General features: G+C 43.6%; 2 protein-coding genes across 7 annotated transcripts in view; both read left to right on the top strand.

Moving 5' to 3' along the window:
* Positions 1–826: 826 nt before the first annotated feature.
* RB195_017764 (uncharacterized protein) lies at positions 827–2,718 on the top strand (the record flags this gene model as incomplete). Of its 4 annotated transcripts, XM_064184903.1 has the most annotated exons (3): positions 827–1,735; positions 1,792–2,457; positions 2,525–2,563. In XM_064184903.1, 3 exons carry the CDS (start codon positions 827–829, stop codon positions 2,561–2,563), a joined length of 1,614 nt encoding a protein of 537 aa, XP_064040783.1. The 4 variants fall into 4 exon arrangements, with proteins under 4 accessions (XP_064040783.1, XP_064040781.1, XP_064040784.1 ...); XM_064184902.1 differs by having other exon boundaries at positions 1,792–2,718; XM_064184901.1 differs by lacking the exons at positions 1,792–2,457; positions 2,525–2,563 and having other exon boundaries at positions 827–1,783.
* A 65-nt stretch (positions 2,719–2,783) lies between these two features.
* Positions 2,784–11,376, top strand: part of RB195_017763 (uncharacterized protein) — a gene marked incomplete at both ends in the record, with an annotated part of 49,153 nt that continues 40,560 nt past the window's right edge. Inside the window, 2 exons of one of the 3 annotated variants that reach the window (XM_064184897.1) lie at positions 2,784–3,667; positions 8,528–8,669. In XM_064184897.1, coding sequence (XP_064040779.1) covers positions 2,784–3,667; positions 8,528–8,669 — 1,026 coding nt within the window. Of the gene's footprint in view, positions 3,672–6,158; positions 6,176–8,527; positions 8,670–11,376 lie in introns of those variants that run through there. The other 2 variants (XM_064184898.1, XM_064184899.1) reach the window with 2 other exon arrangements.

The raw sequence follows: 11,376 nt of genomic DNA, 5'->3' as shown, positions 1-11,376 counted from the left end.
CCTCACCCATAAACGTCCGCATCGGGTTGCTGGATGTTCGAAAGAGTCGATGTTCATTGCATTACTCGTGTTGACGAGGACACCAACTCCACCAACTCCTTCACTGTTGCAAAGACAGTTTCTCTCCAGTTTCGTGAACGGCGTTCATTAGATGACATCGTCTCTTCTTGGTCAGTCCAATGATGTTGTCACTAATTTCCCTAGCTTTCATTTTCAGATCATCAATGGCCGCTTCCGATGTGTTGTAAATACAGATTGTCGGCCTAATCCATCTCCGTTTCGGCAGCTTAGGACTTCTGCAAGCGCCTCCTTGCTGTTGCTAATACTGCTTCAAGAGACCTTCTTATGACCGCATCGTGTACAAAGTTTTCAAAACCGGTTAGTCGCGAGGCGTGGCGCGTCCTCGGGTGGCGGATAGGGGGCTAATCGCGGACCAAAAACGACCTTGTGCTTGCCCAGAGACGCAGGTGGATTCAGGGGATGGACTCCCTGTTTCTGCTGAGCCAGGACTGACTCATGACATCCTTGTATCCCGTACGTCGGTCCGGCCAAAAGCCTGCAATCAAGTGACTGGGAGGTGCAAGGGAGGCGGTTTGGAGTCGCCTCCAACAAATAAGCTCCACATGTCCACTCCGGGAGAACGAAAGTTCTCCCAGAAACTCATGGGACTAGAGGGTTGCAACCTGCCCATGGATTTTAAAATTTTTGCGCAAAACACAGTAATAGAAAAGAGTCTCCTGATCCCGGAGGAAAGACTGGTACGGTACCGCCAGGTAGGACGGGGTTGCAGGAGTCATGTAGGCTACCAAAACGGAAAAGGACTAGGATGACGATCTGTACTTATAACGCACGTACGCTTGCATCGGAAGCGGTCATCGAAGATCTGATGATGCAAGCCAAGAAGATCAAGTACGGCGTCATCGGACTGACAGAGACGAGACGACGTCACCCTCTCAACGCCGTATATGAAACTGGAGAAGAACTGTTCTTAGGAACATGCGACAGTAGAGGTGTTGGTGGAGTTGGCGTCCTCGTCAACACGAGTATGGCAAAGAACATCGACTCTTTTGAACAAATTACGACCCGAATCGGACGTCTGCGGATGAGAAGATGTAGCCCAACACCAGCTTTGACTATCTTCATCTCTTACGCTCCAACATCAAGCTACGAAGAAGAAGAAGTCGAAGCTTTCTATATGGACCTGGAGAAGTTCTACCAAGAAGACTATGCCTTCTACAAGGTCATAATTGGCGATTTCAATGCCAAGGTTGGCCCAAGAAGAACGCCGAAGGAACTTCACATCGGGACCCACGGCCTACAATGGAATGACCAGGGGGAGAGGCTCTTCGAGTTCATCATGACGACTACGACCATCCATGGGAACTCGCAATTCCAGAAGCCCTCCTCTCTACGCTGGACGTGGGAGTCACCCGGTGGAGGGTACCGTAATGAAATAGACCACATCATCGTCAATAAAAGGTTCTGCCTGACGGATGTCGCTGTTGTACCAAAGTTCTATACGGGATCGGACCATCGTCTCCTCCGAGGAAGATTTTCCTTCACAGAGAGAGAAGAGAAAGCCGCCAAGTTCAGAAAGCGAAATCCCAGAACTATTATTAACTGTGATCTCTTCGCTACGTTAGCCGGCTTTTGGGAAGATTCTGCAAAGGACAACATCGATGAGGAATTTGACCGGCTCGTTGAACACCTTCAAACTGCACGAAGAAGGCTGAGAGTTTTAAAACAACCAAGAGACGCCTGTCTCTTAAAACTCTTGAGCTGATACGCCAGCGTAGAACAGCACGAGCCGCAGGGAACCAAGAACTCACGTCCGAGCTTGCAAGGCTTTGCAGAGAGGCGATAAAGGAAGACCTTAAGCCAGAGAGAAGAGCAGAAGTGCTGGCTGAAGCTGCAGAGGCGGGGAAAAGCATCCGCTATGCCCGTCGAGACTTCGCCAGTCGCAAGACGAGGATGACTGCTCTCCGGAACCAAAAGGAAACAGTCATTGCATCGAGAAGGGGGATGGAGAAAATCATCTACGACTTCTACTCTGATCTCTTCGACAGCCATGTCCACTTGCCTCTTCACCATCTGAGGGAAGATGGACAAGTCATTCCAGAGATTCTCCCGTTCGAAATACGACATGCTATCATGCCGGTAAGAAATCGTACGGCACCCGGTCCCAACAGAATAAGACCGGAACACCTGAAGAGCCTTCCGCCAGTACTCATCGACACTTTGGCGAGGCTCTTTACACGTTATCTGTCGGAATGCAAGGTTCCTAAACAGTGGAAGACCAGCAAGACCGTGTTGTTGTATAAAAAGGGAGATCCACATGACATCGGCAACTATCGTCCAACCTGCCTACTGTCCGTCATCTACAAGCTCATTACGGGAGTGATCCTTAATAGGATTGAAAAAGTCCTGGATGAAGGACAGCCATGCGAGCTAGCAGGGGTTCGAAAAGAATTCAGCACGATTAACCACATTCACACTGTTTCGAAACTTATCAAGGTATCACGAGAGTACAAGATGCCGCTCTGTCTCACCTTCATCGACTTGAAGAAGGCATTCGAGTCATTTGAGACGGAAGCGGTCGTGGAACCCTTGGACAACCAAGGCGTCCCTACTCAGTACAGTAACTTCACCTTCAAAAGTTGTACAGTAACTTCACGACCGGAATTTCGCCATTCTGCAAGAACATCATCATTGACGTGAAGAGGGGGGTCCGACAGGGTGATACAATTTCACCCAAAATATTCACAGCTACCCTTGAGAACGCAATGCGAAAGTTGGAATGGGACGACATGGGAGTGAAGGTTGATGGTCGGCAGCTACACCATTTGCGGTTTGCACATGACATTGTACTGATAACACCTAGCATCAGCCTAGCGGAACGAATGCTGACCGAATTCGACGAAACATGTGGATGCATCGGTCTTCAGCTGAATCTACAAAAGACGATGTTCATGCGGAACGGATGGGTCTCGGATGCCCCATTCACGCTCAACGGAACGAACATATCCGAATGCACCAGCTACGTTTATCTGGGTCGGGAACTGAACATGATGAACGACCTAACCCCCGAGCTGGGCAGGAGGAGACGAGCGGCATGGGGAGCGTACAGTAGCATCGAGGATGTAGTGAGGAAGACCAGGAACACTCGGCTCCGTGCTCACCTCTTCAACACCACCGTACTTTATGCTTTGACCTATGTTTCGGAAACCTGGGCATTTCGCAAGCAGGAAGAAAACGCGGTGAGCGTCATTGAACGCGCAATTGAGAGAGTGATGCTAGGAGTATCCCGTTTCGCGCAAGTGAGGGACGGGATTCGAAGTTCTCTCCTACGTCAGCGATCGAAGATCAGAGACGCCGCCGCGTTTGCCAGGGAAAGTAAAATGAGGTGGGCCGGACACGTGATGCGCTTTAATGACAACCGTTGGACTAGAGCCGTGAGCGACTGGGTTCCCCGCGATATTAAGCGCACTACAGGAAGACCGCCGACCCGATGGTCAGATTTCTTCACGAAGTCCTTCAAAGAAAAATATGATGCTGTTCGTGTCCCACGCGAAAGGAGGAACCACTGGGCTACTCTGGCACGCGACCGGAACAAATGGAAGAATTACCTGCTCCCGCTCGACCAGTTCGAAGATCAACGGGAGTCAAGGTGATCAAGGTGACCCCTGGGTAATCCTCCTGCTTTCTCAACACCAGTTACACAATGATATTTTAACCCAAAATGACGTGATCGACATTATCATAATGATAAAGATAACATTAGATGTCAGATCATGCAAACTGTTCGCTACTGTTTGAGCAGCCGTTTGCATGGGTGTTTCCACTTTTTGAAGTGGGTATACTACCAAGATGAGGCAGACCTGCAAGGAAATAGACACGCGAAGAAGCCTCACAGGTAAAAAGCAACGCACACAGTGGCCGCGGCTGGCAAACCTTTGCAAGGTCCCATTTATCTTTCGCGACATACAAAGTTACTGTGCGGTACTTCTGCACTATGACGCACCAATCCGACGGCTGTGCGGCTTTGCTTCCTTTCATTTTTATTAAGCAAAGCAAGTAGATCTGTTACTGTTACTTGTTATTGTTTATCTTTAGCAATATTGTTGTATAGTTATAACTTCTATGTTTCACGCGCGAATGGATAAGGAGATATAGATAAGTTAGCTGCTAATTTTGATTAACCATAATGTCCGAAGCGAAGATGACTTGTTATTTATCTCAAAAATGATGGAAACGTGATGCCAAAACAGAAGGTTTCTTCAGTTGAGAACACTTGGTTAACGATTCTGCCTCTGTTTGCGTTCCGAGGTGATGCAGTCGGAGTTCATTCGCATTTTTGATTTTTGATTTTTCATTTTGAGTTTAATTCTTTCGGTAGAGAGTAAAACTCACTTTTCGCAAAGATTTCATTCTACGTAATGAACAATTACATCTCAAAACATAATTTAATCCCCAAATTACCAAAATGTTTTTCTGCTTTAATATCAAATTCAACTCAAACGTCTTTGGTTGCACTTCAGAGTAAGTCAGAAGGATGCACCAAAAGTTATCCGTGACCTTGAAAAGAGACTTTTTGATTCGATAACTGCAGAAAAGGCTCACTAAACCAATGAAGAAGGAAAAAAGAATACAATCACAAGAAGCAGAGAAAGAGATAAAATAAACAAATCTAAAAATATCTCAAAAGGGAGTTCATGCTGCTTAATGTGATGTCAGCTACAAAACTCAGTAAAATTGTTATCGAGAATCTTCTGCGAAGGATGCGAATGCGAAACCAGCGGCTGGAGCCAACCAACCGTTTCCCACGGGATAGATAAATTGGTAGCAAAATTGTCTGGGAATATGTACTAAAAACATTGACTTACTACATGGGGCAATACCCACAAATGATTGTGTAATCTATACTTTCATTAATGGACCTCGAGTTAGAGTTGAACACGTAGTTCCATCCCTAGAGTGATCAATTAATGCTGTCCTTATTATTCACTTTATACGTCACTTGAAAAGAAACTCTCAGATCATTTTTCTGTCATTTCTGTGTTTATAATTTCTAGTTTCACCTTTTCCATTGTCGTTTCCATGCCCAATTCTTGGTTCCAATGCCTTAACGTTTCAAATGTAGGGAAATCACATGCGAACAAATACGGACTCTAGCATTGGTGATGTCGGTGAGGTTTGCATCTTCACGTCGAAAGTCTTGAAATAATGCGCTTTCTCACGAAAATATTAATCTAATGACCCACGTTGTTGTCAACCTGAGAAACATAGAAGCGGAGGAAACTGACGGTTTCCTTCATTTCTAACTTGTATCTTCCACATTTCTACATTTTCGACGCATATCAGAATCTCTTCTCTTCATCTCCTTATTGGAAGTCTCAATGTCGGACAACAGGTATTTATTTTTTACGTTCTTATACAAATTTCAAATGCCTCTGTTTTTCTCATTCTTATTATTTAGAATGCGTATTGCGTTTCCAAAGTATGACGTTAGTACAGTTGTTACATATTGTGGACCTCAGCATTGATGAGAGTACACAAATTCCTCACTTTCCATTGTTATTTGAAGATGTCATACATCCACTAGCTACCAAAATAGAACCTTCTATCATTAATTTTTTCGATCTTCCCGAAAAACAGCTGAGTAGAATTGAAGATTGAAATGTTTTGGAATTGTACCAATAGCAATATTGTGTTGCAATAACAACAATATATAGATCTTCACACATATTTATTCAGTGACTGTACATAGACGACTTTAAGTATACTATAGATATTTCAAATGTGTAAATGGACCAGTCTCACCTTTTATTCTCTTTTATTGCTTTCTGACGCCGACGCACTTGTTTGACCGGAAGCGGTAAAATGCGCTGAGACGGCGGGAGCCGTCCTTTAGCATCGTTTTTTTTTGTACCACTTTAAGGGGCTGAGACAAATCTTTGACGCCATTGGGCCGGCCTCCCTGCTTTCTTAAATTTTGTTTCACATGCGCACACATGGCACATTGATCCATTTTTATTTACCATGATAACTTAGTATCTTAGTTTTGTTGAGTCCTTTCATTCTTGTTCACTTCATCCGAAATTCAGCACCATTCCTTTTACCCAGTGGCAATTGGCATAGTAAGGTTCATTCATCCACATATGGCCAGTTCCGGAAGGTGAGATATACCAAAAGTATTTAGTAGTGAAGTAGAAGGCTTGGACTAACCTTTGCTCTTCTTATGATATCTGAGATATTATTCATTTTTCTGAGTACTCTTTGCCGCTAGTAACCGTAGGAAAAGCGAAGAGGAGTAAACTTCTGGGTTGCCTTCGAAAGCTTTTTAAATTTCATTGCCGACCTGTTTAGCTCTGTTGCTAAAAAAGAAATGTGTCTGGAAAAGCACTTGAATGGAGGAAGATATGGTATGGTTTAGAAATGGATCGATGCTTGCCTTTGAAATGTTACTACGTCGCCAACGATACCCGTTAAACTGCCTTCTCTCGTTCCGAGTATTCTCAGACTGTCTCTAACTCCAGTTGATGATATCATATAGTGGAGTCCGTCTCCGTCAAAATTTCCCTACTTATTTCTCTTTTTAAGAAGTGGTGGCTCCATTTCAAAGGAGAGATGGAAGTGGTAGAGCATTTACGATTTGTCGTTCGCTGTTATTCTCACGCAGTGTTGACAACGCTGGAACGTGCTACCAGTTATGCAATCAATAGATACCGTAATGAAAGTTATGAAATGTTATGATAGCGTGACGCAGAAAGTGGTTTCTGCAGGACAGCAACTTCTATCATTCTCGCAACCGTTGGTTAGCATCGTAGCTGCAATAACTAGACGGAGCAGGGTTCCTGAATTGTAAAGTAGATTTGGGACTTTTGGGTGTAGAGGATTGCTTCGCTGTGCAAACAGGGAAGTTTGGTGCTCTTGATCTGTCTGTTTTCTAGATTTGTAGAGCGTTTCTCGCACTTTAGCAGGACACGCAGTACATGCAATTTAGTCATGTCGTCCGATACACATGCAAATAACGCAAAGAACATTATCTGTTACCAAGAGAAACCAAACATCATACAGATGCGGGACAAAAGGTACCCGCGAAAATCTGCTGACCATTACTGACCTGCTTTCAGAGCCGCTCGCCTCCGCGTATTTATCGCTGTGGCTCCACCAGCTAGGCAGGTTCACCGACCACCTTGGATCACCTAAACTCGCCTCACTACTTCCCTCGAATCATCGCCGCGCCATGTTCGTGTTGCGGAGAGGAGTTGGAAACTGCAATTCTTGGATAGAAAGGAGTGAAAAGCGAATTCACGCAGCATTTTCTAATATGCTATCTCTTCACAGGACTTAACCTAATGGAATTGAAAGGATAAAAGTCACTGGCGTATCAATCCACTTGATACGCCAGTGACTGGGATGCGCCAACACGTTTTACTGGAATTCGTAATCGTTGAGGTTTTGGAACGCGTGTTGGCCTATACAATGACTTGCGGGGGCCAGCCGATGATCAAGTCAGTGTTTTTATCCTCCCGGAAAAGTCTGGTACCAATTTATCGACCCCGGAGGGATGAAAGGCTTTGTTTGCACTAGGGCGGTTTCGAACCCTCGACCGTGTGGCTACAACGGACCTCTAACCGACCTCACCACACCCGACCCTAATGGAATTAAAGAGAATTAAATAGACATTGCCCCTTATAAATTTCTATATATTCTTCAAGCTCCTTTCTACTTTCTTTCTTCGTTTCTGTCTATCCTCTGCATAAACTGATTATGACAGGTTAGGTGTATTAATGAAGAGAAAATGCTTTTGTACCTTCGGGATACGGTACAATGCATTTATGCGAGGCATTAATCTCACCTCGTCAGGCGCTGGATGCCAGTTTTACTTAGCTGAATGTGCAAAAAGAAGTGCCTGACTTTCCTTTTTTGTTCCACCACCGTAAGACCTGCTGATGCGGCAAAAAAATGCATTGTAAGAGCAACAGACGCTGCGAAATATGCGGGGAAGGTGCTGTGGCCGTGTCATCAGCGAGATTCAGCACAACTCTGCTACTGTAACGATTATGCCGCTATTAGGAGCAACGCGGGTGCAAATGTCGATTGTTTATTCGCCTCTTGAATGCGCGGCGGCACATTGTATGGGAATCTCTTGGTCGTACTCCAACATCATACTCTTCTTCAAAAGCCCTTTCAATGACCCAACCAGCGCATATGTATTTCGTTCAATTTTATGCAAGAACGGTGCAGTAATTTCTATTCTCCTGACCGCGCTTTCTTTACTGATGTGTTTCTGAGACAACTGCTAAGAACGGAGCTGAGAGTGCTCAGGTTTAGTACAGAACAAAACTCACTTTTTTTTAAAACTGGATTTCGGCATTTCGATGCATGACAAGGACTCATGGAAGTCTGCTAAAGGTGGTGCGCGAAATTATAGTGAAAATTTCGCATTCCGTGAACCAGAAAACGCGTAGCTGTAGAGTCATGTCACCCTACAACTGAGAAAGAGGAAAATAGAATGTTTCAGATATATTCTCTGCCATATCTTGTTGGTCCTTGTTTATGAAGGATTTAGTAGCGACCTTTGTCGGAAAAATGCAATTGAAATTGAAAGATCCCGTGGATATACCTCACTTAGCGAACTTTTGAATGCTGCAATCAACTACAGTGTGAGTCTCTATGATTGAATGTGGATTAACACAACGTTACTAGTTTTTCAATCGTTCTTCCACGCAGCAGTTCAGAAGTCCAAATTTTGCCAGAATATCATTTTCAGCTTGTATGTAAATGCATAACGAACGTCAAACAAGGCGATGTGGTGAATCCTTTATGACGCAATCAAAGAGTCGATAACGGTCCTTCGAGCTTCTTCTGAAGACTTATGGATCTCTAACTCCGGCCAGAGACCGTGCCGACGGATTTTTTGTTTTTGTTGTGCTGGGACAGGACAGGACACGGCTGGATAAGTTCTGAACACATGAAGAATCTTCCACAAAACCGTGTTTATGTAAAAGAAGAATCCGAGTGACACTGGAAAACATCGCTCAGTCTGCTTGTTGTTCTTCAGCTACAAACTACAAACAAGGAGTAATTCCCCTCAGTTTTGAAAGAATATCAAACAAAGCGAAGGGGTCTTTAATGCACACAGTCCACGTCAAAAATAATCTACTGCTCATGGGCGACAGTACGAGTGTTGAAAGAGGGTAGCACAAGGGTGATGGTTGAAACTGACTGCGCACCATCTTTGTTTCAGTGATAATATCCTTCTCCTAACCAAACATCAGCTAAGCAAAATTAATGCTGACAAATTCGACGAATCGTCTGAAAATATTGGACTCCAGCTTAATATCAATGTTTATGACAAACGAGAGGGTCTTTTATTCATTCTTTATTTACACTTGACAGAACTTTCCTGATGTTTTGTCTGTCTATATCTAGGTCGAAAAATTAATATGATGAAGAGGAAATGAGCGGATTTTGTACACTTTATTTACTAGGAGCACCTAGTGAAGAGCACTAGGAACACAGAGCTCCGTACTTGCTTCTTTTTTACTTCCTTTCCTCTTACTTCAGCCTTTGTTTTAGAAACCCGAAAATTTCGCAAGAAGGAAGAAAGTGTGCCCTGCTTTAGTAAACTCTCAAAGAAAGAGTGATGCTAGGAATATCCAGCTTTAAGTGAGAGAAGGGAATCAATGTTCTGTCCTACGTCAGCCGTTGAAGATAGGAGACACTGTCACATTTGCCAAAGAATGTAAAATTATGTGAACCGTGCACGTGATTCTTTTGAAAGAAAGAGCTGTTGAGCAGCTCTGGTGTGCAATGGGACAAATGGGAGAATTACTAGCGCCGCTAGATCAAGTAACCAAGCGATTAGTCGAGATAATCAAGCCGTCTTCAGAAGACTGAGAAGGATGTTGATGATGGTTCACTCATGGTAAATCACACCCAACTCCTCGCCAATTTCCTTATCATGTCAGAATTTTGGAATTGTCAAGTCAAATATGGCTGGACCACATTCTGAGCCTTCTCCTGCTTATAGTCGAGTTTCGACATCACCGTAGACGGTGTAGCCAATGCCTTAACTTCTACATAATGATTACTTGGTATGGGCAGGTGTTGAACAGGAGAGGTCCGGCTGCATGCTCATTGGTTGGACATTGCACTACAGCCAATGGAGCCTTCAATCTCGATGAGGACGATAACTTGGCATCATATTTCTCTGAGTAAGTAGAAACAGTGACTTGATTCGTTCACATCCATTTATCCCGCAAGTCTTTGAATAGACGGTTTATAAATACCAAGCAGTTGTGAGCGATGCCAGTAAGAAAGGTAATTCCTGTACATAACTAAGGAACAAGAGCTAGATAATGAGCTTTTGTTGTATTTCTGATTCAAAAAACTACTGTGATCAAAAATTAAAATAACTTTTCAAATCAAACTAGATTGTTCTACTCTTACTATCTTATTTATCTAATTCAAAATTATTACTAAAAATTATCTCATTTCGTTCAAAATAATCACTTTCGGCAGCACTACACTTACACGAATACAATATTTCCTCCAATTTTTGAAAGGTTAGCTATGCTTGATTTCTGGGATGGTCTTGAGAACCTATTGCGATGTCACTTTAACCTTCTCAATCGAGTTAAAACGATGATCACGAAGTTTTTTGCATTTCGAAAACAGAGTCAGACGAAGACACATCAGGCAATTGAGTCACTGTGGATCGATATGAGTGGAATTTTTGTTGAAAAGTCGCAAAGAACCAAAGCCTTGTGAGACGGCGGATGGAGAAACCAGAAGTTATTTGCTCACAGATCTATCCCGTTGAAAAGTGTTGCTTCACTCAAGCGACTCATAAAGCTCAAGTAGTATCCCTTATTGACAGTTTCAGCAGGCAGAAGGAATTCATAGTGGACAACACAGTGCTAGACGAAGAAAACTTTCAACATATCCTTGATTTTTGATTGGTTTTGACATGTTTCTTCTACGGCTTCAACTCTCATTTGGCACGAAATTGCGTTCATTGACCAGGTGCCTTCGAACAAACTGCGTAGATCCCCATCTCATCTTCCGTAATAATGAGTTTGATGACGTTCTAGTAGTCAGAAACCAATTTTTCACTCGCTCTTTTTCGAACAAGATAAACGACAAAAAAAGAAAACAAACTTGATGCGAAGCGTCTGAGGCCCGAATAACCTTCTAAAATCGATTGAATCGGGCTAATCGAAATTTTTGTGATGTTGCAAGGTCTATAATTGACAAGGTACAGGGTTTATAATCGAGAATGGACGATTTTACAACAGCCATTCCCTGGTATCGACGATTACGTATTCGAGGACTCTTTATCCCAAAGTGACTGGCACATCGAGAAGG

This window comes from Necator americanus, chromosome II (assembly GCF_031761385.1).
Source record: "Necator americanus strain Aroian chromosome II, whole genome shotgun sequence".
Taxonomy (NCBI): Eukaryota; Metazoa; Nematoda; class Chromadorea; order Rhabditida; family Ancylostomatidae; genus Necator; species Necator americanus.
The sequence above is the reverse complement of the archived record's forward strand: the minus strand, read 5'-3'. Positions and strand labels throughout refer to the sequence as shown.